This window comes from Colobus angolensis, unplaced genomic scaffold (genome assembly GCF_000951035.1).
Source record: "Colobus angolensis palliatus isolate OR3802 unplaced genomic scaffold, Cang.pa_1.0 Scaffold11, whole genome shotgun sequence".
NCBI lineage: Eukaryota > Metazoa > Chordata > Mammalia > Primates > Cercopithecidae > Colobus > Colobus angolensis.
Window position 1 is genome coordinate 17,174,609 of NW_012112030.1, and position 24,533 is coordinate 17,199,141.

General features: G+C 36.8%; 1 protein-coding gene across 4 annotated transcripts in view; it reads right to left on the reverse strand.

Annotated features, from left to right (window-relative positions):
- Positions 1-8,353: 8,353 nt before the first annotated feature.
- The window catches only part of SLCO1A2 (solute carrier organic anion transporter family, member 1A2), a 136,764-nt gene continuing 120,584 nt past the window's right edge, over positions 8,354-24,533 (reverse strand). For 3 of the 4 annotated variants that reach the window (XM_011955011.1, XM_011954994.1, XM_011955002.1), the window contains 3 exons: positions 19,445-19,509; positions 18,783-18,900; positions 9,697-13,526 (listed from right to left, as the gene is read on the reverse strand). In XM_011955011.1, coding sequence (XP_011810401.1) covers positions 13,307-13,526; positions 18,783-18,900; positions 19,445-19,509 — 403 coding nt within the window. In that variant the 3' untranslated portion in view covers positions 9,697-13,306. Of the gene's footprint in view, positions 13,527-18,782; positions 18,901-19,444; positions 19,510-24,533 lie in introns of all 4 variants that reach the window. The other variant, XM_011954989.1, reaches the window with a different exon arrangement.

The window sequence follows — 24,533 nt, forward strand, 5'->3', positions numbered from 1 at the left end:
TCCATTTTCCTAACACCATTTGTTGAAGAGACTCTCCTTTCCCTATTGTGTAATCTTGGCACCCTTGTTGAAAACCATTTATCTGCATATTCAAAAGTTTATATCTGAGCTCTCTAGTCTGTTTCATTGGTTTACATATATATATATATGTATTCATGCCAGTACAACAACATCTTAATTACAGTTGCTTTGCAGTATGTTTTGAAATCAAGAATGTGAAACATCCAATTGTGTTCTTCTTCCAGATTTTTTTTTTTAGCCATTCAGGGTGTATTAGGATTTTATATAAATTTTAAATGGGGCTTTCCTATCTTTATATAAAATGTCATTGAAATGTTCATAGAAATTGTGTTAAATCTACACATGGCTTTGGATAGCTTGGATGTTTTCTTAACAATATTAAGTCTTTCAATCCATGAACACAGAAAGTTTTCCCATTTACTAATGTTTTATTTCTTTTATTAGTGTTTTGAATTTTCAATATTTATGGATACATAGTAGGTATATATATATTTATGCAGTACGTGACATATTTTGATACGTTCGTTATTCTTCCTGATGTTCTCACTCCTCCCACCCCCAACCCTCCAACAGGCCCCAGTGTGTGTTGTTTCTCCCCATGTGTCCATGTGCTCTCATCATTCAGCTCCCACGTATAAGTGAGGACACGTAGTATTGGTTTTCTGTTCCTGCATTAGTTTGCTGAGGATAATGGGTTACAACTCCATCCATGTCCCTACAAAGTATATTATATCATTCCTTTTTGTGGCTGCATAGTATTCCATAGTGTATATGTACCACATTTACCTTATCCAGTCTATCACTGATGGGCATTTAGGTTGGTTCCATGTCTTTGTTATTACAAATAGTGCTGCAGTGAACATACACATCCATGTATTTTGTAATAGAATGATTTATATTTCTCTGGGTATTTTCCCAATAATGGGATTGCTGGGTCAAATGGTATTTCTGTCTCTAAGTCTTTGAGGAATCACCACCACACTGTCTTCCACAATGGTTGAACTAATTTACACTTCCACCAACAGCGTGAAAGTGTCCCCTGTTCTGCACAACCTCACCAGCATTTGTTAGTTTTTGACTTTTTGATAATAGTTATTCTGATGGGTGTGAGATGGAATCTCATTGTGGTTTTGATTTGCATTTCTCTAATGATCAGTGATATTGGGCTTTTTTCATATCCTTTGTTGGCTGCATATATATATATGCTTTTAAGAAGTGTCTGCTCATATCTTTTGCTCACTTTTTAATGGTTTCATTTTTCTTGTAAATTTAAGTTCCTTATAGATGCTGGATATTAGAACATTGTCAGATGGATAGATTGCAAAGATTTTCTCCCATTCTGCAGGTTGTCTGTTTACTCTGTTGATAGCTTATTTTGCTGTGCAGAAGCTCTTTAGTTTAATTAGATCCCATTTGTCAATTTTTGCTTTTGTTGCAATCGCTTTTGGCATCTTCATTATGAAATCTTTCCCTGTGCCTATGTCTTGAATGGTATTACTCAGGTTTTCTTTGAAGGTTGTTATAGTTTTGGGTTTTACATGTAAATATTTAATCCATCTTGACTTAATGTTTGTATAAGGTGTAAGAAAAGGTTCAGTTTCAATTTTACGCATATATGGATAGCCAGTTCTCCCAGCACCACTTATTAAATAGGAAAGCCTTTCCCCATTGCTTGTTTTTGTCAGATTTGTCAAATATCAGATGGGTGTAGGTGTGCAGTCTTATTTCTGGGTTCTCTATTCTGTTCCATTGTTTTATGTGTCTATTTTTTTAACAGCATTATTCCGCTTTGGTTACTGTAGCCTTGTAGTATAATTTCAAGTTGGGAAATGTGATGCCTCTAGCTTTGTTCTTTTTGCTTAGGATTGCCTTGGCTATTTGGGCTCCTTTTGGTTCCATATGAATTTTACAATTTTTTTTTCTAATTATGTAAAGAGTGTCAACGGCAATTTAATGTGAATAGCATTGAATCTATAAATTGCTTTGGGCAGTATGGCAATTTTAACGGTATTGATTCTTGTTAGCTGTATTCTTAGGTATTTTATTGTTTTTTGTGGCAATTGTGAATGGGAGTTCATTCATGATTTGACTCTCAGCTTGCCTAACGTTGGTATATAGGAATGCTAGTGATTTTTGCACATTGATTTTGTATCCTGAGCCTTTGCTGAAGTTGCTTATCAGTTTAAGAAGCTTTTTGGCTGAGACAATGGAGTTTTCTAGATAAAGAACCATGTCATCTGCAAGAAAGGATTATTTGACTTCCTCTCTTCCTATTTGAATACACTTTATTTCTTTCTCTTGCTTAATGGCCCTGGCCAGAGCTTCTAATACCATGTTCAATAGGCGTGGTGTGAGAGGGCATCCTTGTCTTGTGCTGGCTTTCAAGGAGAATGCTTCCAGCTTTTCTCCATTCAATATGATATTGGCTGTATGTTTGTCATAGATGGCTCTTATTATTTTGAGGTATGTTCCTTCAATACCTTCAACTCTTTATTGAGAGTTCTTAACATGAAGAGATGTTGAATTTTATCAAAGGCCTTTTCTGCATCTATTGAGATAATCATGTAGTTTTTGTCTTTAGTTCTGTTTATATGATGAATCACCTTTGTTGATTTGCATATGTTGAACCAATCTTGCATCCCATGGATGAAGCCAACTTGATTGTGATTGATACACTTTTTGATGTGCTGCTGGATTCAGTTTGCAAGTATTTTGTTGAAGATTTTTGCATTCTTGTGGTTTTCTACATAAAAGATAGTATTGTCTGTGAGCAGAGATAATTTTACTTCTTACTTTTTGACTTAGATGCCCTTTATTTCTTTTTCTTAATTGCTGTGGCTAAAACTTGCAGCACTATGTTGAGTAAATGTGGTAAAACCGGGCATTCTTGCCATGTTCCTGACCTTAGAGAAAAGGATTTCAGTCTTTCATCATGGAGTATAATGATTGCTATGGGCTTTTCATATATGGCTTTTATTATGCTGAGGTAGTTTCCATTTTCTCTAGTGTGTGGAATGTCTTTACCATGAAAGTGTGTTGAATTTTTTCAAGTATTTTCTTCTGCATCAATTAAGATGTTCATGTGTTTTTTTTTCCCTTCATTCTGTTAATGTGGTGTGTTTTTCTCATCAGTTTTCATATGTTGAACTATCTTTGCATTCTAGGAATAAATTTCACTTGGTTATGGTTTGTAATTATTTTAATGTTAAATAATGATAAATCATGTTCACTAGTATTTACTTGAGGATTTTTGCCTCAATGTTTATCAAGGTCATTGGTCTTTAGTTTTCTTTTTTTTTTTTTTTTTGAGACAGAGTCTTGCTCTGTCTCCCGGGCTGGAGTGCAGTGGCCAGATCTCAGCTCACTGCAAGCTCCGCCTCCCGGGTTTACGACATTCTCCTGCCTCAGCCTCCCGAGTAGCTGCGATTACAGGCGCCCGCCACCTCGCCCGGCTAGTTTTTTGTATTTTTTAGTAGAGACGGGGTTTCACCATGTTCGCCGGGATGGTCTTGATCTCCTGACCTCGTGATCCGGCCGTCTCGGCCTCTCAAAGTGCTGGGATTACAGGCTTGAGCCACCGCGCCTGGCCTGGTCTTTAGTTTTCTTTGCTTGTAGTGTTTTTGTCTGGATTTGGTAGCAGGGTGAGGCTGGTTTCATAGAATGAGGTAGGAAGAACTCTCCTTCAAATTTTTTTGAAAAGTTTTGGAAGGATCAATGTTAGTTCTTTAAATCTTTGGTAAAATTCACCAGTGATGCCATCAGGTTCAGGGTTTTTCTTCATTTAAAAATTGTTGATTACCGATTTAATATCCTTACTATTTATAGGTTGATTCACATTTTCTATTTCCTCATAAGTTGATCTTGATAAGTTTTGTTTTTCTAGGAATTTGTTCATCTACAATATCTAATTTGTTGTTGTGCAGCTGGTCATAGTACTCTCTAATAATCTTTCTTATTTCTGTAGAGTTAATATTAATAATAATGTCTCCACCTTCATTTCTGATTTTAGCAATCTGAGTCTGCTCTGTTTTCCTTTGTCCATCTAGCTAAAGCATTATTTTTCTTGATATTCTCAAATAATCAACTTTTGCTTTCATTTATTTTCTCTATTGTGTTTCCATTCTCTATTCATTTATTGCTGCTTTAATTCTTATTATTTTCTTTTTTCTTCTAGCCATGGGTTTAGTTTCTTTCTTTTTCTTATTTCTTACATTGTAAAGTTAGATTGTTCATTTAAAATGTTTTTAATGTAAAAATTTATGGCTATAAATTTTCCCCTTAGCACTGCTTTCACAGCATTTCATACATTTTTCTGTTTTTGTTTTCATTTTCCTCTAAGTATTTTCTAACTTTTGTTTAAAAATTTTAGCTGATCTATTTGTTGTGTAAGAGTATGTTGCTTAATTTCTACAAATTTATACATTTTCCAACCTTTCCTCTGTTATTGATTTCTAACTTCATCTTGTTTTCATTGGAGAAGACATTTTGTATGATGTCAATCTTTTTAAATCTGTGGAGACTTAATTTGTGGTATAACATATGTTCTGTCCTGGAAGATGTCAGATGTCTCGTGTGCACTTAAGAAGAATATATATGTTGTTATTATATAGAGTATCTGTATATATGTTAGATATAGTTGGTTTGTTACATTCTTTAAGTTCTCTACTTTCTTATATACCTTCTGTTGGTCATTCTATCCATTATTGAGAGTAGGGTATTGAAGTCTCCAACTATTTTGTAGAATAGTCTATTTCTCCATTCAAGTCTATCCAAAGGTTTTGTTTCATATGTATTGATGATCTGCTATTAGGTGTGGAACAGTTTATAATTGTTATATCACCTTGCTGTATTCAGCCTTTTATTAATATGAAATGTCTTCATCTTTTTTAACCTTTTTTTTTTTTTGAGATGGACTCTCTGTTGCTCAGGTTGGAGTGCAATGGCGCAATCTCAGCTCAATGCAAGCTCCGCCTCCCATCTTCACGCCATTCTCCTGCCTCAGCCTCCCGAGTAGCTGGGACTACAGGTGCCCCCCACCACACCCAGCTAATTTTTGGTATTTTTAGTAGAGATGGGTTTTCACCATGTTAGCCAGGATGGTTTTGATCTCCTGACCTCATGATCCACCTGCCTCGGCCTCACAAAGTGTTTTTTAACCTTTTTTGAAATTAAAAGTCTATTTTTCCTCATATTAATATAGCCATTCCTGTTCTTTTTTGGTTATTGTTTACCTGTAACTCACCTTCAGTCTATTTGTGTCTTTGCATCTTAAGTGAATTTTTTGTAGACAACATGGAGTTTGTTCATTTTTTTAAAATCCATTCTGCCAATCTCTGTCTTTTCATTGGAGAGTTCAATCTATTTAAATTTAAAGTAATTACTGATAAGGAAAGATTTACTTCTGTCATCTTCTTATTTGTTTCATATTGTTTTCTATGTTCCTTTTTTTGTCCCCCCTTTTCTGAATTACTGTCTTCTTTTGTGTTTAATTTTTTAGTATTGAAATATTTATATTTCTTTCTCATTTCTTTTTGTGTATATTGTATAGTTTTTTTGGTATGATTACATCCTTATTCATTGTGTACACTGTGTGCCCAAAACATAAACTAATGATTTTTTTTTTTTTTTTTTTTTTAGACAAGGTCTGGGTCTATCGCCCAGGCTGGAGTGCAGTGGTGCAATCTCAGTTCACTGAAATCTCTGCCTCCTGGACTCAAGCCATGCTCCCTCCTCAGCCTTCTGAGTAGCTGCGACCACAGGTGTGCACTCACATGTCCAGTTAATTTCTGTATTTTTTGTAGAGATGGAGTTTTGTCATGTTTCCCACGCTGGTCTCAAACTCATGAGCTCAAGTGATCTGCCCACCTCAGCCTCCCAAAGTGCTTGGATTACAGGTGTGAGCCATCCCATCTGGTCACTAATTATTTTGAATACATTAATCTTTTAAATTTCATATAAAACAAAATGTGGAGTTACAAACCAAAATGTCAATGTAATTTTTGTGTAATATTAGTCTCTTAAAAAATGTGGAAAGTTAAAGTGGAGTTATAAATCAATGTTATAATAATGCTAGCTTTTATGATTGCCCATATATTTACCTTTATTGAGATCTTTATTCCTTCACACAGCTTCACCTTACTGTCCAGTGTCTTTTTATTTCACCTTGCAAGATTCCTGTGAGCATTTCTTTCAGGGAAGGTCTAGTGTTAATGAACTTGCTCAGCTTTTGTTTATCCAGGAACGTCTTAATTTCTCCTTTACTTTTGAAGGATGATTTTGCCAGAAGTAGAATTACTAGTTCACAGATTGATTTTTTTTCTCTCTTTCAGCATTTTGAATATCCTGGCCCACTGCCTTCTTGCCTCCAAAGTTTCTGGTGAGAAATCTGTTACTTTCACTGAGAATCCCTGATACATGATGAGTCACTTCTCTCTTGCTGCTCTTAAAATTTTCTCTTTGTCTTTGTCTTTCAAAAGACAAAGTGTGGATCTCTTTTAGCTCATTTTACTTGGAGTTTGTTGAGCTTGGATGTTTATATTCATATTATTAATCAGATTCAGGGAGTTTTCAGCTACTGTTTATTCTAATATTCTCTCTTCTTGTTCCTCTCACTCTTCTCCTTCTTGGACTTCCACAATGTGCATGTTGGTCTGCTGAATGGCGTCCCACAAGTCCATTAGGATCTCTCTACTTTTTCTCAATCTCCTACTCTTCTGTTGCTCAGACTCAGTCATTTCCATTGTCCTGTCTTTAAGTGTACTGATTCTTCTGCCTGCTTGAACCTGCCTTTGAATCCGTCTAGTAAAAATTTTCATTCCAGATGTTGTATTTTCAGCTTCAGAAATGTTTCAAGTATTCTATTTCTTTGTTGATATTTCCATTTTGTTTGCACATCATTTTCTTGATTTTCTCCACATCTTTCCTTAGCATATTTAAAAGAGTTGTTTTAAAGTCTTTGTCTGGTTGATGTACCATCAGGTCTTTTCTAGGAACAACTCCTGTTGATTTGTTTTCTTCCTTTGAATAGGCCATGGTTTTCTGTTTCTTTATATGCTTTGTGCCTTTTTTGTTGGAAGCTGGACATTTGAATCTAAAATATATTCTAACTATAAATCAGTTATTTCCCTTCCTCAGGCTTTACTGTTGCTGTTTTTAATACCTATATGCTGCCTGTGTGCCAGGGATCAGCATAAAGTGTAAACTGGACATCTCTGGTCTTTTCTGAGCCTGTGTCTTTTCCTGGCCATGTTCAGTCCCTTTCTAAATTTCCCCGTGTATACAGTTGCTGTTGAATATCTTAGTCTTTAATGTCTGGCTCCCAAAGGGGGGGAAATTAAAAAATGAAAGGGGGCAAAGTAGTGCTGGCTCTTTAAATCCTCTGGAAATCACTTCAATTGATGAGGGAGGAGATTGCAACAATGAGGGGAGGTACAAAAACAACGGCTGCCCATTTATGTGTTTGCATCTTTTGGTTAGAAGCAGCAACCAACATTCTGAGAACAGCTACCTGAAATTTGAAGAACAGGATGATTTTGCCCACCCTGGCCCCCACACACTGCATGCAAGCTGCTCCTGGAACAAGTGCCCAGCTGCCTGCCATGGAACTGGCAGTGGGGGGTGGGTAGTTGCTACTCTGCTAAGGGCTGAAGTTCACCAAAATTAACCTCAATTTATGTTTAACCTTCCCCTGGAAGTTGTAAGCCTTCAATTAGCTCCAGAGTTTCAAAATAGTTACATAAGACATAATCTACCAATGAATTTGTTGTCCAACTAGGAAGACAGATTTCTGGTGCTCCCTACTCTGCTATCCTCCCAGAATCCTCTAGGACAAATTATTTTCACACAGAAAATTATTTTTGGAGGCTTCGTCTGAGTCTAAGTTACAATGAAAAAGAGAAACAAAAGCTTGCATTTTAAAAATCTTCAAAGTACTTTATACCTTGTTTTATTTTCTCCTCTCCCTTCTTCCTATATTCTCTCCCTCCTCCCTTCTGTTCTTCCTACAAAACTAATTTAGTGCTTTTCCAGTTTGGGGGCCTTTTACATTTGGTGAATTAACCATTTAATTCCTCCAATTCTTTCTTCTTGTCAACCTTTGACCATTTTCCTGTTAACTCTTTCATTGGAAGAAACTGGATGATGAGATTAATTGCTGACTGAGGTTAGGTATTATCATCGGATTCATGTTTCCCATGTTCTCTCCAGCCTTTCTCCCCTTTGCAGGAGGGGAGACAACTGAGATAACTGAAAGTGGAGTATATTTTTGTGATCTCGAGGGAAGAGTAGAAAGGAAGGGATATGGAAGAGAGAAGATATGATTAAGCCATTTTAGACACTGTTAAGAAATTTATTTGCAATTTTTTTTGTTCATTTGTTAAGTAACATCATTCCTTAAATATAAAAGCAATCTTACAGGAATATGCAATAGTGTCTCACACAGAAATGACTCCAAAGCTCTCCTTGAAAGGTTGCCCCTTCTGGATTTCATGACCTGTCTTAAGGGTAAGAAGACACCACCAAAGAAGCCTCTGACCACAGGATCATTTGACCATTACTAACTGTACAGGAATATTTACAACAGTAAGACTGTGAAGTTGTGGAGTCTAGAGGGGAAGGAGCAGAAATGTGCAGAGGTGTGGGGAATGGTGACAGTAGAGGCACTGCCCATCTTCCCATGACTCTCTGAAACAGGCACGATGCAGATTGGTTTAGGGGCATGAAGGTGGGTCTGAGCAGGAGGACATGAGGAGAGGAGGGATGGCAGAATTTTACCTGGAGGCTTTCACATGGAGGGAAGTTTTGTGTGGTAGCTCTGGTGTATTAAAATAAAACATCAATTGTATGAGCATAATAGACATTCTAGTTCTTCACCAGCTGGGGATCTGTCACCTTATTTCCTAATGAACTCATGTGTTTTTCCACAGGTTGTTTTCACCTGCTACCATTATAGACTGGTCCAGACCTCCTTATCCTTTTGTTTCCCACAGCCTATTTCATTGCAAGTCCTCATTTCCATGAGACTCTGGGAGAACAGCATGCGTTCTGGGCAGGGTTGGCCACAGTGATGGGATGGAATGTGGTATGGCTGGGAAGTCAAGGGATGGATTCCAGGTTTGAGGATGGATTACAGCTGGATGCACTGATGGCTTAAGGCCAGAAAGTAGAAGGTGCTCTCTGTGTTTTGGTCACAGGGGATGCCTTCTAAAAGAGCCCTCTGCACAGGACTGTGTTCACAAATCATCTGCCCTTGATGCTCAAGTTGGTTCCTCCAACCTAGAAACTTTTGAACACTGGTGTAGTTTCTTCCATGTTGGGAAGGCTTAGGGGTCGGGAACTTGCAAAGGACCCAGTTACTCATGCTCTTTTATGCCCCTTGGGATTCTACAGAAAAGCATTCTCTGCTCTCTTCTCCTGGCTAAGGGCTCAGGAGAATTTCCTCAAGGGAGCCTGAAATCTGCACTCTCCAGTTCCCTGGCAAGCAAACAATGGCTTACCCTACTGCCTGCTTACCTCTTTTTCCTTTTCCCCTTGGTAATACATTTAAGGGATCTAAGAATGCCAGAAGAGGAATTCTCCAGGCCCAGTAAATAAGAACCATTCTGTCAATTTCTGCACTTTTTGATATAGAAATCATATTCTTTTAACATCTACAACCTCTTCCACCAGGAACTTTCTCTGATAATGACCTTGGTTCGAGCAGCATGAGTGATTTTCAGATGGTGTATGTTCAGTCAATGTATGATTTATGCCAGGAGAAGTGGGATAGTACCCTTTTTGGAAGGGCTGCAAAGTCAAATTACTTACATTCTCAAAATGGGGACGCATGAGAAGACCCACAAAGCGGAGGTTCACCTATGAATCGGCCAGTATCTGATCTAACAGCTCTGGTTACATAACATTCTGGTTACATAACATCTAAAGCTTTTGGTTATAAAACATTTCGAGCTTTTGTTTAATTACTTAGTCTTTGTTTTGTCTTCCTTATTGTTAGAAGAGACATAAGAGAATTTCCATGGAAAATTCCAACTCAGACTCTACTCAGTGTTGAACTGATTTGTTATTCTTAATATATTTATTCAGCTGCAATCCCTAGTGTCCTTCCAGAGACTGATTAAAAGGCTCTTCTAATATACCAGAAAGACTAAGGGTCTTTACCACTTCATGTGCTGTTACTCAAATTTCTTAAAGTCATCTGAGGAGAAGTTAATGATTTTAGGAGGAGCAGTATTTTTTCAATGTAGATAAATAATATTTATTTCATAAAATAAATGATTCTGATGGCACTATTTCCACCCACGGAAGTCATTCTGGTTCTGTCTTCATGTCTGTCTATACAATGATCGCCCTTCTGGGAGGAGGAAAATTCCCTTATGTAGAGCTCAACCCCAGCCCTTGAACCTTAAGGGTGTGTGTATTCTGAGGTGTTCAAGCATCTCCCCAATAATGTGGAGATGTAGCAGAAACCCATTTACCTGATACAATGCTATCGGACTCCACAAAGCAACATTTCATTGCTTTGAAATAAAAAAATTAATTAAAATAAAACCATAGGTGGATTCACAAAGAAACTGTGTAAGCATTTGTAAATATAGTAATAAATGTATTACTTATAATTTTTGAATTATAAGTAATATATTAAACCACTATTTCTAGTTTCATTAACTTTATACTCCCCACAATATTAAGTAAGAAAATTACTGACTCTTGACTTCTCACTACCTGTTCTCTTGTTTCTCTTCTCCATATCTGTCTGCTATGCCATTATTTCTACCCTCATGAGAGAGTACAAGTGCTCAGAATAAGAACTAAACTCCCAGGCTTCACGTATACCAACAACAGAGGTCATGAGGGATCCCAAAGCACTCCAACACCCACTTTCTCTGACCTGCTTTCTCCCACTAAGAAGTGTCAAAGGAGAACCCTATGCTTTCAGAGTAAAATGCCATCTCCTCCATGAGGGATAAAAGTGAGGCCAAGGTACTAAGTCCATAGCCACGTCTCTCTGGGCCTATGATGCTCCATTGAGGGTGCTCAAGTGGTGAATTGTCCACAAAGTAAGACAGCTTTCTCAGATCACCTCAAATCTATCAATAGGGATAATGAATGGGCCTCAGGAGCTTGCGTAAGTTTTGCTTATTCAGTTTTCCTCCATGACGAGAGGTCACCAGGGAGCCCAGTCACCACCTCGCCTAATTTTGACACTCACAGTTTCACCAACACTGTCTGCCTTGAATCCATAAGAACTAATCTCATTATGTCCTCTGCTCCCATTTATGTCAGTCACCTAAATAGCCAGAATTCCAAGCTATCTGTCATTCCCCTTCTTCTAACTTCCATAAGTCTAACTTCCATAAGTCTAACTTCCATATACCTTCTATTCGCTTCTTTTTATCTCAGATTCCAGTTCAGAAATGAGCATTCTCTCCATCATCGCACACTCAGCAAAATCTGACTCCCCCGAAACCTTCTCATGCAGTGGCTGTTTACTTTTTCTTACTGCTCTGTGAATACAGGTAAGTCTTTTCTCCTTGTTCTAGTTTCCAGGCCATTCTTCTCACTTCCTCACACCACAAAGGAAGTGGCTCCAAATTTCATGTCATCAGACCTTAACACAATATCTCACTGCTGCAGTCATACCTACATCAAAGTTAAACTCCCCCTTTCCAATGATTATAGTTCCTCTCTCTTGTTTCAAGGCCAGTCTCATCTTGAACCTTGGTTATTTTTAATATGCCCTGAGTTGAAGTCTCAAACTTCATGAAACTGAAACTTAACTTTTCATCCTTCCCCTTAAACCTGTTCTATACAGCCTTTCTCTTCTCAGTTGCTTTCTTTTTTCATGTGATGCATCCGATCATTTGGGAAATCATATTAACATGTAAAGCATCTGTACAAAGTCCTTCAGTTAACTGGCCTGCTTTTTGTCCAGCTACCAACTCACACTCTGAACTGGCAACTCAGTTTCACACTTCCATTCCAAGCTCCTTCTAGGTGTATTCTGTATTTCAGCTTCCTCCACTCTGTTGTATCCCTGCAGACACTCTCCGTTTATAGCACACATAAATAACCATAATGTATGAACACCCACTTCTCCCACCCTTCCTTACTCCATTCTCTTCATCCATTAGGATTTATGTCATTCTTAAATATTGACTGTCATTTCAACAGGAAGGAGAATAAAGAGTAGACAAACAGGTATTTGTCTGTTCATTCTACCCTCTTTTACCAGAAGCCTATATTAATCAGTAAGTCCTCTTCTATATCTAAAATCCTTCAATTTTTAATTTTATCCATAATTTACAAAATAATATTATAAGTAGATTTAGCTTTTAATATGTACCTTAGCCTTTATTAAACTGTTTCATAACAGAAGCTATTGTCTAAGATTACTTTTGGAAAATTAGTGTTTGTGTTCTACCTTACGACACAATGGGTGGTATAAACATTGGTCTAAAGAGTCCTGAGTCTGAGAAAGTGGTTCTTTGACAATATCTGACATTACAAACAGACTTTAAGAGCTGGAGTTTTTATAATATTGTCCTTTCATCCTTTGATTCAGACACTTGCTTTTAAGAAAGACTTGAGTCACCAGATTTGAATTGCTGAAAAAAAAAAATCCAACAATCTTTGCCTCATGATTTTTAATAACCTGCTTAAGTTTGTCAGTACACTGTACAAATTGGTCAAATGTATGAGTAACAAAGACGAGAAAAAATTGAAAGCAGGAAGGTATATTTATGACTAATCTATTATATAGGAGTCATGCCTAGCATAAATAGAAGAGTTAAAGAATGATTCCTAAATAGAATAAGAAGATGTAGGCTTCTCTCACATGGAAGTGATAAACTTGAATAAAATATTTAAATCTTCACATAACAGAATGAGAATTTAGACATCTGAATAATTCCAATATCAAAGCACAAATTTAGTGGAATTAAATAGGTTTTCATAACAGAAAATTTTTAGAACTATTAGTAGAAAGAGATGTAGGAAGTACACCCTTACTTTGATGAATTAAGAGAAATTGCTGTTTCAACATAAAAATAAAGCTGGCTCTAAGAATCTTCTTTAGGGGGCCATTATAGATGACCCACCTAGGAAAACTCAAGTGTTATTGATACCTTAGAAATATCATTAGTGAACATTTTATTATTTTGAGTTAAGAATTTTTTTTCAGGTTCTTAAAGACAAGAAAAAGTTATCTATACTACCTCTGTTGATTTTTAAAATAATTAAGTTGTACAGCATGTTCTCCAATTCTGAAAAAAGTAATATAATAGGGCAATTACAATTTAGTTTTCAATTCATCATCATTCAAAACCGTGGACTTTTGGTACATATCTTTGCACTCATTTTTCTTCTCTTTGACTTTTGTCTCTATAAGCTCGGTTCCTGGAGAGGCATTTTCACCAGGTAGACGACACTTCCTCAAAAGAATTAGGATGATTAAGGCTGGAACAAAGCTTGATCCTCTTAATGCTGCCGGCAATCCAAGGTAGATGTATCTATTTTTTTTAAAGTTAAAACATATTAAATATTACACAGACAGTGTGGTTAGTGCAAACTAAATTTGTATATCTTTATATTTTATTCTGATAAAAACAGCAGCTGATAGTTTTGCATGCTGATCTTATATAAGCAACTTTACTAAACTCTCTTATTAATTTCAGTATTTGTTAAAATGTTTGTGTTGGCCAGGCGCGGTGGCTCAGGCCTGTAATCCCAGCACTTTGGGAGGCCGAGACGGGTGGATCACGAGGTCAGGAGATCGAAACCATCCTGGTTAACACAGTGAAACCCCGACTCTACTAAAAATACAAAAAATTAGCCGGGCATGGTGGCAGTCGCAGCTACTCGGGAGGCTGAGGCAGGAGAATGGCGTAAACCCGGGAGGCGGAGCTTGCAGTGAGCCGAAATCGCGCAACTGCACTCCAGCCTGGGCGACAAGAGACAGACTCCGTCTCAAAAAAAAAAAAAAAAATGTTTTATGTATTTTAAAAAATTTCCCATTGAGAAAATCCAAATTTATTTTCATCTTTTCTAATGTTTTGTTATTGTTGTTATAACTAGCTTTTCATTGAATAGGATCTTCACCTCAAAATTAATACTGATAGTGATAGCAGTGAATAGTATTTAGTAAGAATGCTTCCAAAGAATCATCATGAATTATAATATATACTCTTGTGAGAGTTTCTTTAGATGACCTTGATCAGATTAAGGAAGTTATTTTCTATTATGAGCTTGCTCAAAGTTTTAATTATGAATGTGCATAATATAACCAAGTAACTTTTCTGCTTGTAGTCGGAAGAGTATCCAAGGTTTTCTACCTTTATTGTGTTAATTAGCGTCTATTACACCAATAGATTTTCTGATGTCGACCTATCCTTGCATGCTTAAAATAAACCGTATTTGTAATTTTTACACATTATTAGATTCAATTTATCAATTTTTATGTAGAATTTTTGCAAGTATAAGATTAGCCTACAAATTTTTTTCTTGTACTGAACTTGTCCAGTGTGATTATTAAGATTGTACTAGCTTTGTGAAATGAATTACAAAATTTTCCCTTTTTCTGTTTCTGAGAATAACTTGCAAAATTTACGAATGAATCATCAGTTCATTGTAGGTTTTATCAGAGTCTCCTGAAAAACATCTGAACTTGGTGCCTTTGGGAGATGAGCATTTTTGAAGGATTTACATTTTTAAGTAACTATAAAAATATTCATGTTTCTATAGATTTATAATAAAATCTAGTAATATATAATTGTCTAGAAAAATATCTATTTAATGTTTCTAAATTGTTATATCTAAAATCCCTATGTATTATAATATCTGTACTTATATTACCTTTTTTATCCTTAATGATGTTTTATTTGTGCCTCCTCTCTTTCTTTATTTGCCGTTCCACAGTATTGTTATTAGTAATACCTTTGCAACTTTACAAAAACAGCGCTCTTTACTTTCTGATTCCCTCTATGGTATATAGTCTATTTATTAATTTCTGCTTCTCATTTTTATATTTCTACTTCTAAAATTTGCTTTAATTATGAAACATTACTAGGATTCAGAAAAAAATGGACACCAGTTATTGGATTTAAGGCCTACTGCAATCCAGTATAACCTCATTTTAACTTAACTAATTCCACTCGTAAATGCTCTATTTGCAAATAAGTTCACATTGTGAAGTTCTGAGTGAACATCAAATTTTGAGGAACACTAAACCCTGTACAAGGTGTTTTGCCTCATTAATTGGATTAAAGCATTGGATCTGGATTTAGTCTCTTGACTTAGAAGTACCTTATTCTTCTTTTGTAAGCTGATACCAGAAATCACTGCCCATTTTGAGACATAGAGCCTGTGAATTCAGCTTTGTTTACTCCTTTATGTTTCGGATTAATTTCTGAAAAACCAGATGTTTAGGATGATGTTTTTATTGTCTTTTAACCAAGATACGTCCCTTTTGAATTTTAAAAATATATTGTATCATTTATTCTTGTTTGAGATAGGAAATATATCAATATATAAATTATTGAGGCATTTATCAGGTCGTTCTACATCATTTGTATATAGTTTATTGTTCTTTTTCTAAATTCTAAGTTCATTAATTTTCAACCTTTTACATGTAAATGTGTATATGTATGTATTTACATACATATTGTATTTTATACATATGTGTATATAAACATATATACCTATGTGTATATACATATGTGAATATATATTCATATGTATATTTATACATGTAATACATCTATATATAAATATACATATTTATATACATATGTAAATAAATATGTATATATGTACTTATATGTATGTATTAATATACACATTTATGCGCATATATTTGTACATATGCAAACATATACATATGTGCATATATATTTATACATTTAAAGCTCTAAAAATCCCTTTGATTACTGGTTGGTTTGGCGTCATCCCACAAGTTTTCTTATTCAGTGCTTTCATTGACATAAATTTCTAATTATTTAATTATGTTTATTGTAATTTATTCTTTTAACCAGGAGTAATTTAAGACTGCATTTTTTTACTACTTTTCAAACATTTGAGGTTTGGGCATCTTTTATTATAGGCTTTCATCTCCATTGCACTGTGAACAGAAAACAGGATTTATGTGGTATCAATACTTTTTTTTAACTTTTTGGTGGCATAGGTGCTGGTATCTGGGTTAACAATTATCCATGTATTCATGTAGATATAGATACAGATGTATTATAGATTCATATAGATTATATATATTCATTTACATTTATCTGTATATTCAATTACTCTTGTACAATTTGAAGTTGAAATATACTGTATCCTCACTCATTTTCATCTGTGTTTAATATTCATTTGTTGCACAAGTATATCGAAATTTTCCATTCTGTAGAATTCTTCTTATAATTTTATAAACTTTTGTTTTGCATATTTGAGGTTATGTTGATAGATTTACATAGGTTCATAATTTTTCTATATTTTTGTCATGTTTTCCTTTTATTATTAAGTAATATCCCTGTTTAACACTATTAATTTTTTCCCTTTAACTTATCCTTTGTTTAGATCATTAATATAACTACAGAAGTTGATTTAGTATGTGTCTGGTATCTTTTTAAAATCTTATCTTCAATCATTTTATATTTTTGATCTGTCTCTTATAAACAACATATAGTTCAAATTTTGAAAAGTCCAGTATAAAAATTGCTATCTTTTAACAAGCAAGTTTAACCAATTTGCAAAATCACTTAGTCTTGTTTTTTAACTTATTTGTGTGGGGTTTTTTCTTAAGAATTACCACTATTGCATTTTCTCCCCTTCTATTGGTTAAAATAAATCAAATTAATCATTTTTACTTTTTTTGCAAAATTTAAAGGTAATCAGAAGTTTGTTCTCAACAATTGTAAAAGAGTCTAAGATTTTACTTCATTTGTAAGTTAACAGGCTAGCCTGCCACAGTTTCAAGGATGCTAATAGAAGACACAAGACTCGTAGGTCAGGGACAAAGGACTTTTTTTCACTCACAACACAGCAGTCAGCACAAGCTTCATTTTCAGGTTGGTTTTCCTTACCCTCCACATCCCCAAGTGGTGAGACAGAGGGAGAACCAGGTAAACGTTGTACACATGGTGGATTTGCGCCGCAGTTAGAAAGTCCTGAATTTAGGAAACCCCAATCTTTTTTTTTTTGAGACGGAGTCTGGCTCTGTGGCCCAGGCTGGAGTGCAGTGGCCGGATCTCAGCTTACTGCAAGCTCCGCCTCCCGGGTTTACGCCATTCTCCCACCTCAGCCTCCCGAGTAGCTGGGACTACAGGCGCCCGCCACCACGCCCGGCTAGTTTTTTGTATTTTTTAGTAGAGACGGGGTTTCACTGTGTTAGCCAGGATGGTCTCAATCTTCTGACCTCGTGATCCACCCGTCTCGGCCTCCCAAAGTGCTGGGATTACAGGCTTGAGCCACCGCGCCTGGCCGGAAACCCCAATCTTTTAAATGTGCTTCAAAAAACTCTGCCCAAACTTTGCCCCAGAGGCAGACATTTTCTTATCATCATGAACAACAAACTACCTGCCCTCTGTCTTTGAGAGAGACACTATTTATATCTTCTAAGGTCATTTACTGTTCCAACATCCTTGAAAATATAGTCCAGAAAAAATGCTGTCAGTGCCCCTGGTAACAAGGAGAGCAGAAATGTAATGTAGGGGTCCATGGAGAGTTGTCTGCCAACAATATTTACCCTTATTTCCAGAATATCTTGGCTTCTGGTAGATTTCCTCATGGATACACCATTTCATTGACTAGTCTAATTGGTCTGACTAACAGAGAATGGAGCCAAGTCTGTTTAATGTGTCTCAAGCATCATTTGATTCAGGATACTATCAACAAGAATCCAAGCAGCAGGATGAGGCCAACCCTCAATAGTGATCCTTGGAGTTCCTCAACCGTGGTAGAAATCTACTACATACCTAGCATATAGCTGAGCTTCCCTCAACATCACTCCTGGGGAGCTCTGGGGGAAAGGGGAATGGATGCAGAGATGAATCTCCTGCTCTCTGCTCTCCTGATACTTCTTGATATATGTCCTTTTGCTGATCAAGACAAATATCTCAGAATGCTATAAACAATGGTAAATTGTTTTATACCGAATAAAGTAGCTTTATTATTGCCCCCATCAAGAGAAGTTAATTCAAATTTAAACATAACTCAAATTTCCTAATGAAAAAGAAGATGAAAATAGAAAGAACAAAGAGTTTTATTCAAAATTAGACTTGTATTTACCAAGGAGAAGGCATTAGGAGACATGAAGAAGATTGTTTCAGCAAAATTTAAAGAGGGAGAAAAGATATGATTTTGGAGACCAGAGACGTGGTGAGAGGAAGTGAGGCTTCAGACTCGTGACATGATGAAATCATGCAGGATAAAACAAAGAGCCTTTAGAGATCAATATAAATTGGATAGGCATCCATGGTATATATACAACCGTTACCTTCAATATTGTGTTGACTCTAAGAATTTAACAAACAACACTTTGAAAGTCAAGGTTAGGGAAGCCATGTATGCTTATATTTACCAAGCACTTAAGACATAATGGGAAAATACAATTCTAGTATGCAAATAAGGAATGGAGATGTAACATCAGTATCTCTTCTGGAAATAAACACAATAGTATTCTTTTAACTTGACAAAAAAAAAGTTAGGTATGAATGGTGCTGTGTTATGCACAGTCTATGCTTATAAAACAATTTTAAACCAATTATTATCTTTACCTGAAGGTGGTGGAATCATATATCCTGCATGCCCCTGACTCACCACACTTCAAAGTTCCCCAGTGTAAACATGTGGAATCCATTAAAGCACCAAAATATATAGGTGCAGGAATGCCAGCTGCAATTAACAGGGAAAGAAAGATCTATCAACAAGAATTAAGATACTTGATTTATTTGGAAATATTTTGATTTTCTTTATTTCTACTGCAAAGTTTATCAAAACATAAATCTAATGGCCTAAATTTTATTTTTAGAAATGAGTTACTCTTACTGTAAAGTTTCTAAATTATTAAAAAATAAGTAATCTTATAAGTAAAAAATTATGCAACATAATTATTAGTAGAGTAAAACATTCAATTAAAGATTCTGAACTTAATATATTTTCTTAAATGTTTTGGGCCTATTATATGTACATTTTATTTGGGCAGAGCATTTTCTTTCATTTTATTTTCAAATCTTCAAAGAATAGTTTAATTAAGGTCAGACAGGGCCTTTTCAAGTAAAAGAGATGCTCTATCTCTTTATGTGCTTCTCATATTTATAATGTGCTTTTTACATACAGAAGGGACACTTGCTAGACTGTTTTTCTGAAATAATTATCCTGTTTATTTAGTATTTAATATTGTTCCGATAGGATGTGGAAAAAAAATAACTATTTTTACCAAATACTCTTGTGCAAAATGTATGTAATCCCACACCAAGGGACTTCTCTTCAGATTTCATACACCTGAAAAGTAAATAAGTTTGTAAATAAAAGAAAAATAAAGATTTAAAACTATCATACTGTCTTAAAAAGGCCGGTTGTAAGCTAGTCACACATAATGAACACTCAAAATTTTACTTTCATGCTCACTGATTGGCTATTCAGGGTTTTATTATCCAGCTGATAGCCTATACAGGAGCCCATTTCTGGTTACTGACACTTCACCTATCACTTTTTCTTATTAATATCTATTTTATTAGTCGGGCGCGGTGGCTCACATGTGTAATTCCCCAGCATTTTGGGAGACCAAGGCAAATGGATCACCTGAGGTCAGGAGTTCGAGAGCAGCCTGATCAACATGGTGAAACCCTGTCTCTACTAAAAATATGAAAAATTAGCTGGGTAAGGTGGTGGGTGCCTGTAATCCCAGCTACATGGGAGGCTGAGGCAGGAGAATCACTTGAATCCAGGAGGCAGAGGTCGCAATGAGCTGAAATTGCGTCACTGCACTCCAGCCTGGGTGCCAGAGCTACACTCCATCTCAAAAAAAAAATTGTTTTTAATAACAGAGAAACTAGATACACTAAAAATCTGCAGTACAGCACACCAACATGGCACAAGTATATATATGTAACAAACCTGCACGTTATGCACATGTACCCTAGAACTTAAAGTATAATTAAAAAACACACACACACAGAAGGAATAATAATAAATAAATTTTATACAGTTCTTATTAAAATTAGGAAAGAACAAGAATACTCACTATCACAGCTATAGTTAAATAAATCTTGGAGGTTTTAATTTATGCTACAAGAGAATTTTAGAAGTCTAAGATGTGTAAGGTTTGGAAGTGAAAAGACAAAACTTGTCATATTTGCACATTGAAAAACTTACATAGAAAACCTAACAAAATCAACAAATTATTAGAACAAATAAGAAGGATGCTGGATAAAAAGCAAATTTTTAAAAACAGCAGTACTCCTCTAAACCAGCAATAACCAACTAGAAAATGTAAGAGAAAACAGTACCACACATATCCATATATACCTGTCTTTACTTATGTGTAGCGATGATAGAGATAGAGATAAATATGGACACACAGACACACAGACCTATCTGTCCAAAATAGTACAAACTTTATATTTATAAGGGAGGGGTAGAGCAAGGAGCTAAATAGAAAGCTTCACCAATCATCCCTCCTGAAGGAACACCAAATTTAACAACTATCTACATACAAAAAAACACCTTTGTACGAACGAAAAATCAGGTGAGCACTCACAATCCCTGGTTTTAACTTCATATCACAGAAAGAGGAATTGAAGAGAGCAGGAAAAATGGTCTTGAATTGCCAACGCCAGCCCTCCCATCCCCCAGGAGTGGTCACATGGCATGGAGAGGGAATCTGTGCAGTTGGGAGAGGGAGAATGCAGTGATTCTGAGACTTCATTAAATCTCGTGCTGCCCTTTCACAGTGGAAAGCAAAACCAAGCTAAACTCAGCTGATTCTTACCCGTGGAGGGAGCATTTAGACTAGCCATCGGCAGAAAGTAATCACCCAGCCCCACAGTTAGAACTTGAGTTTCAGCAAGCCTCGCCACCATGGGCAAACGTGCTCTCCCTAAATAAACTTGAAAGCCAGTCTAGGCTGCAAGGACTACAACTCCTAGGCAAGTTCTAGTGCTGAGCTGGGTTCGGAGTCAATGAACTTGAGGGTTCCATCACCTATTGAGACACCAGCCAGGGAAGCTAATGAAGTGCTTGTGCCACCCTTCACCCAACCCCAGGCAGCACAGCTTGTGGCTCCAAAAGAGAATCCTTCCTTCCACTTGAGGAGAGGGGAGGAATAAGTAAAGAGGACTTTGTCTTACATCTGCGATACCAACTCAGCCACAGTAGGATAGGGCACTGGAAAGGGTCATGAGGTACCCCTTCCAGGCCCCAGCTCTTGGGTGGCATTTCTAGACAAACCCTGGACCAGAAGGGAACCTGCTGTCTTGAAGAGAAGGACTCAGTACTGGCAGGATGCATCACCTACTGGCTAAAGAGCCCTTGGAGCCTGAATAACCAACAGTTATACTCAGGTAGTATGCCATGAGCCCCAGGTGAGACTCAGGTGTGCTGTATTTAGATGAGACTCAGCACATTCAGAACTATAGTGGCTATGGGGAGAGACTCTTCCTGTTTGAGAAAAGCACAGGCACAGGGAGCAAAGGGAATTCTGTCTTGCATCTTAGGTAACAGCTCAGCCACAGTGGGATAGAGCAGTAGTTTCCAAACCTTTTGCACCAGGGACTGGTTTTGTGGAACATGATTTTTCCACTGACCAGGCAGGAGTTGGGGATGATTTTGGATGAAACTGTTCCACCTCAGATCATCAGGTGTTAGTGAGATTCTCATAAGGAATGCGCAGCCTAGATCCCTCACATGTGCATTTCACAATAGGGTTCACATTCCTATGAGAATCTAATGCTACAGCTGATCTGACAGGAGGCAGAGCTGAGGGGGTAATGCTCACTGCTCCCTCCTGCTGTGAGGCCAGATTCCTACCAGGCCAGGGTCTGGTAATATTCTGTGGCCCGGTTTGGATAGGGACCCCAGGGGTAGAGCACCAAGCACATTTTTGCAGTCCCAGATTCTGGGCCTTGGGTCTTGGATGGCATTTCTGAAGCTGCCCTTCTGGGCCACAGGAGAGCCAACTGCCCTGAAGGGTGAGTCCTGGCCTGGCAGCATTCACACAGGCTGGCTAAAGGACTCTTGTGCCTTAAGTAAACATCAGTGTGGCCTGGGCAGTATTCCCTTTGGGCCTGTGGTGGTGGTGGTGGCCATGGGGTGGGGCTCCTCTGACTTTAGAAAGGGGAGAAGAAGAGTGAAAAGTTGTTTCTGATAGTCTGAGTGCCACCTGAGCCACAAGAATAGAATACAAGGTAGATTTGTATTTTTTACCCATCCCAGGCTCCTGGATGGCATCTCTGGACATTTCTGGGAACTGGGAAAACTCACAACTCTGAAGGGAAAGACAAAAACATGACTGGATTACCACTGGCTGATTATAGAGTTGGGCCTTGAACAAACATAGGTGGTAGCCAGGTAGAGGTAACAGTGGGTCTTGGGTGCTGTGCTGAATTCCAAACTAACCCAGCACAGTCCCAGCGGTGGTGACCACAGGGGTGCTTGCATCACCCTACCCCCAGTTCCAGGCAGCTTAGCACAGACAGACTCCATTTGTTTGGGAGAAACTAAGGCAAAAGAACAAGAATCTCTGCCTGGTAATTCAGAGAATTCTTTTGGATCTTGTCCAAGACCTCCAAAGTGGTAACTCTATGAGTCTACATGAACCACAGCATTACTGGGCTTGGGGGCCCAAGTCCTTTTGAATACCTGGAAAGCCTGCTCAAGAAGGATGGCACAAACAAATCCAGACTACGAAGACTCTGATAAATGCCTAATTCATCAATGCCCAGATATCAACAAACGTTGAGAAGCATAAGGAACATACAGGAAAACATGACCGCACCAAAGGAACTAAACAAGGCAGCAGGGACCAGTCCTGGAGAAAGAGAGATATGTGACCTTTCAGATTGAGAATTCAAAATGGCTATTTTGAGGAAACTCAAAGAAATTCCAGATAATACAGATAAAAAATTCAGAACACTATCAGATGAATTTTACAAAGAGGTTGACATAAAAAAAAAAGAAGCAGAAATTCTACAGTTAAAAAACTGCAATGACATACTAAAGAATGCCTCAGAATCTCTTAATAGCAGAATTTATCAAGCAAAAGAAAGATTTAGTGAGCTTGAAGATAGGCTATTTGAAAATACACAGTAAGGGATACAAAAGAAAAAAAAATAAAAAAGAGTGAAGTGCACCTTAATGATCCACAAAATAGTCTCTAAAGGGCAAATCTAATAGTTATTTGCCTTAAAGAAAAGGTAGAGAAAGAGATAGGAGTAGAAAGATTATTCAAAGGGATGACAGCAGAGAACTTCCCAAACCAAGAGAAAGATATTGATATCCAAGTGCAAGAAGGTTATAGAACACCAAGCAGATTTAACCCAAAGAATATCACCTCAAGGAATTCAATAAATCCCCCAAGGTCATGTATAAATAAACAATTCTCAAAGCAGCAAGAGAAAAGAAGTGACTAACATACAATGGAACTGCAATACAACTGGCAGCAGACTTTTCGGGGGAAACCTTACAGGCCAGGAGAGAGTGGCATGACATATTTAAAGTGCTGAAGGAAAAAACTTTTACCTTTATATCTGGTGAAAATATCCTCCAAACAAAAAGAAGAAATAAAGATTTTCCCAGACAAGCAAACACTGAGGGAGTTCATCAATACCAGCCCATGCTACAAGAAATGCTAAAGGGAGTACTTCAATCAGAAAGGAAAGGATGTTGATGAGCAATGAGAATTCATCTGAAGGTACAAAGATCACTGGAAATAGTAAGTAAGCAGAAAAATGCAGAATATATAACACTGTGACTGTGATGTATAAACTACTCTTAACTAGAAAGACTAAAAGATGAACTAACCAAAAATATTAACAACTTTTCAAGACACAGACAGTACAATAAAATAGAAATAGAAATAACAAAATGTTAAAAATCAGGGGGACAAAGTTAAAATGTAGAGTTTTTTTTAGTTTTCTTTTTGCTTATTAGTTTATTTATGCAAGCAGTTTTAATGTATTATCACCTAAAAAATGGTTTATAAGATAGTATTTGTAAGCCTCATGGTAACCTCAAATCAAAAAACATACTGACTTCAAGAGCCTCCAGTTTGTCTCTGCTGGTTCCAAAGGACGCTTTGAAGCCAGGCAGAGATCCACTTCCATTTCCATTGTGTCCATTGTGTCGGTAAAGAGGAAACAAATGGGAAACCCCCAGTCCAAATTTCCAAATGGACACACACACACAAAAAAGCAAGAAATTAAAGCATACCACTGGAGATAATCACCTTCATTGAAAGGAAGAAAAAAAGGAAGAAGAGAAAACTGTTTGGACGAACGGAGGCAAGATGGTGCACTTCTGGGTTCTTC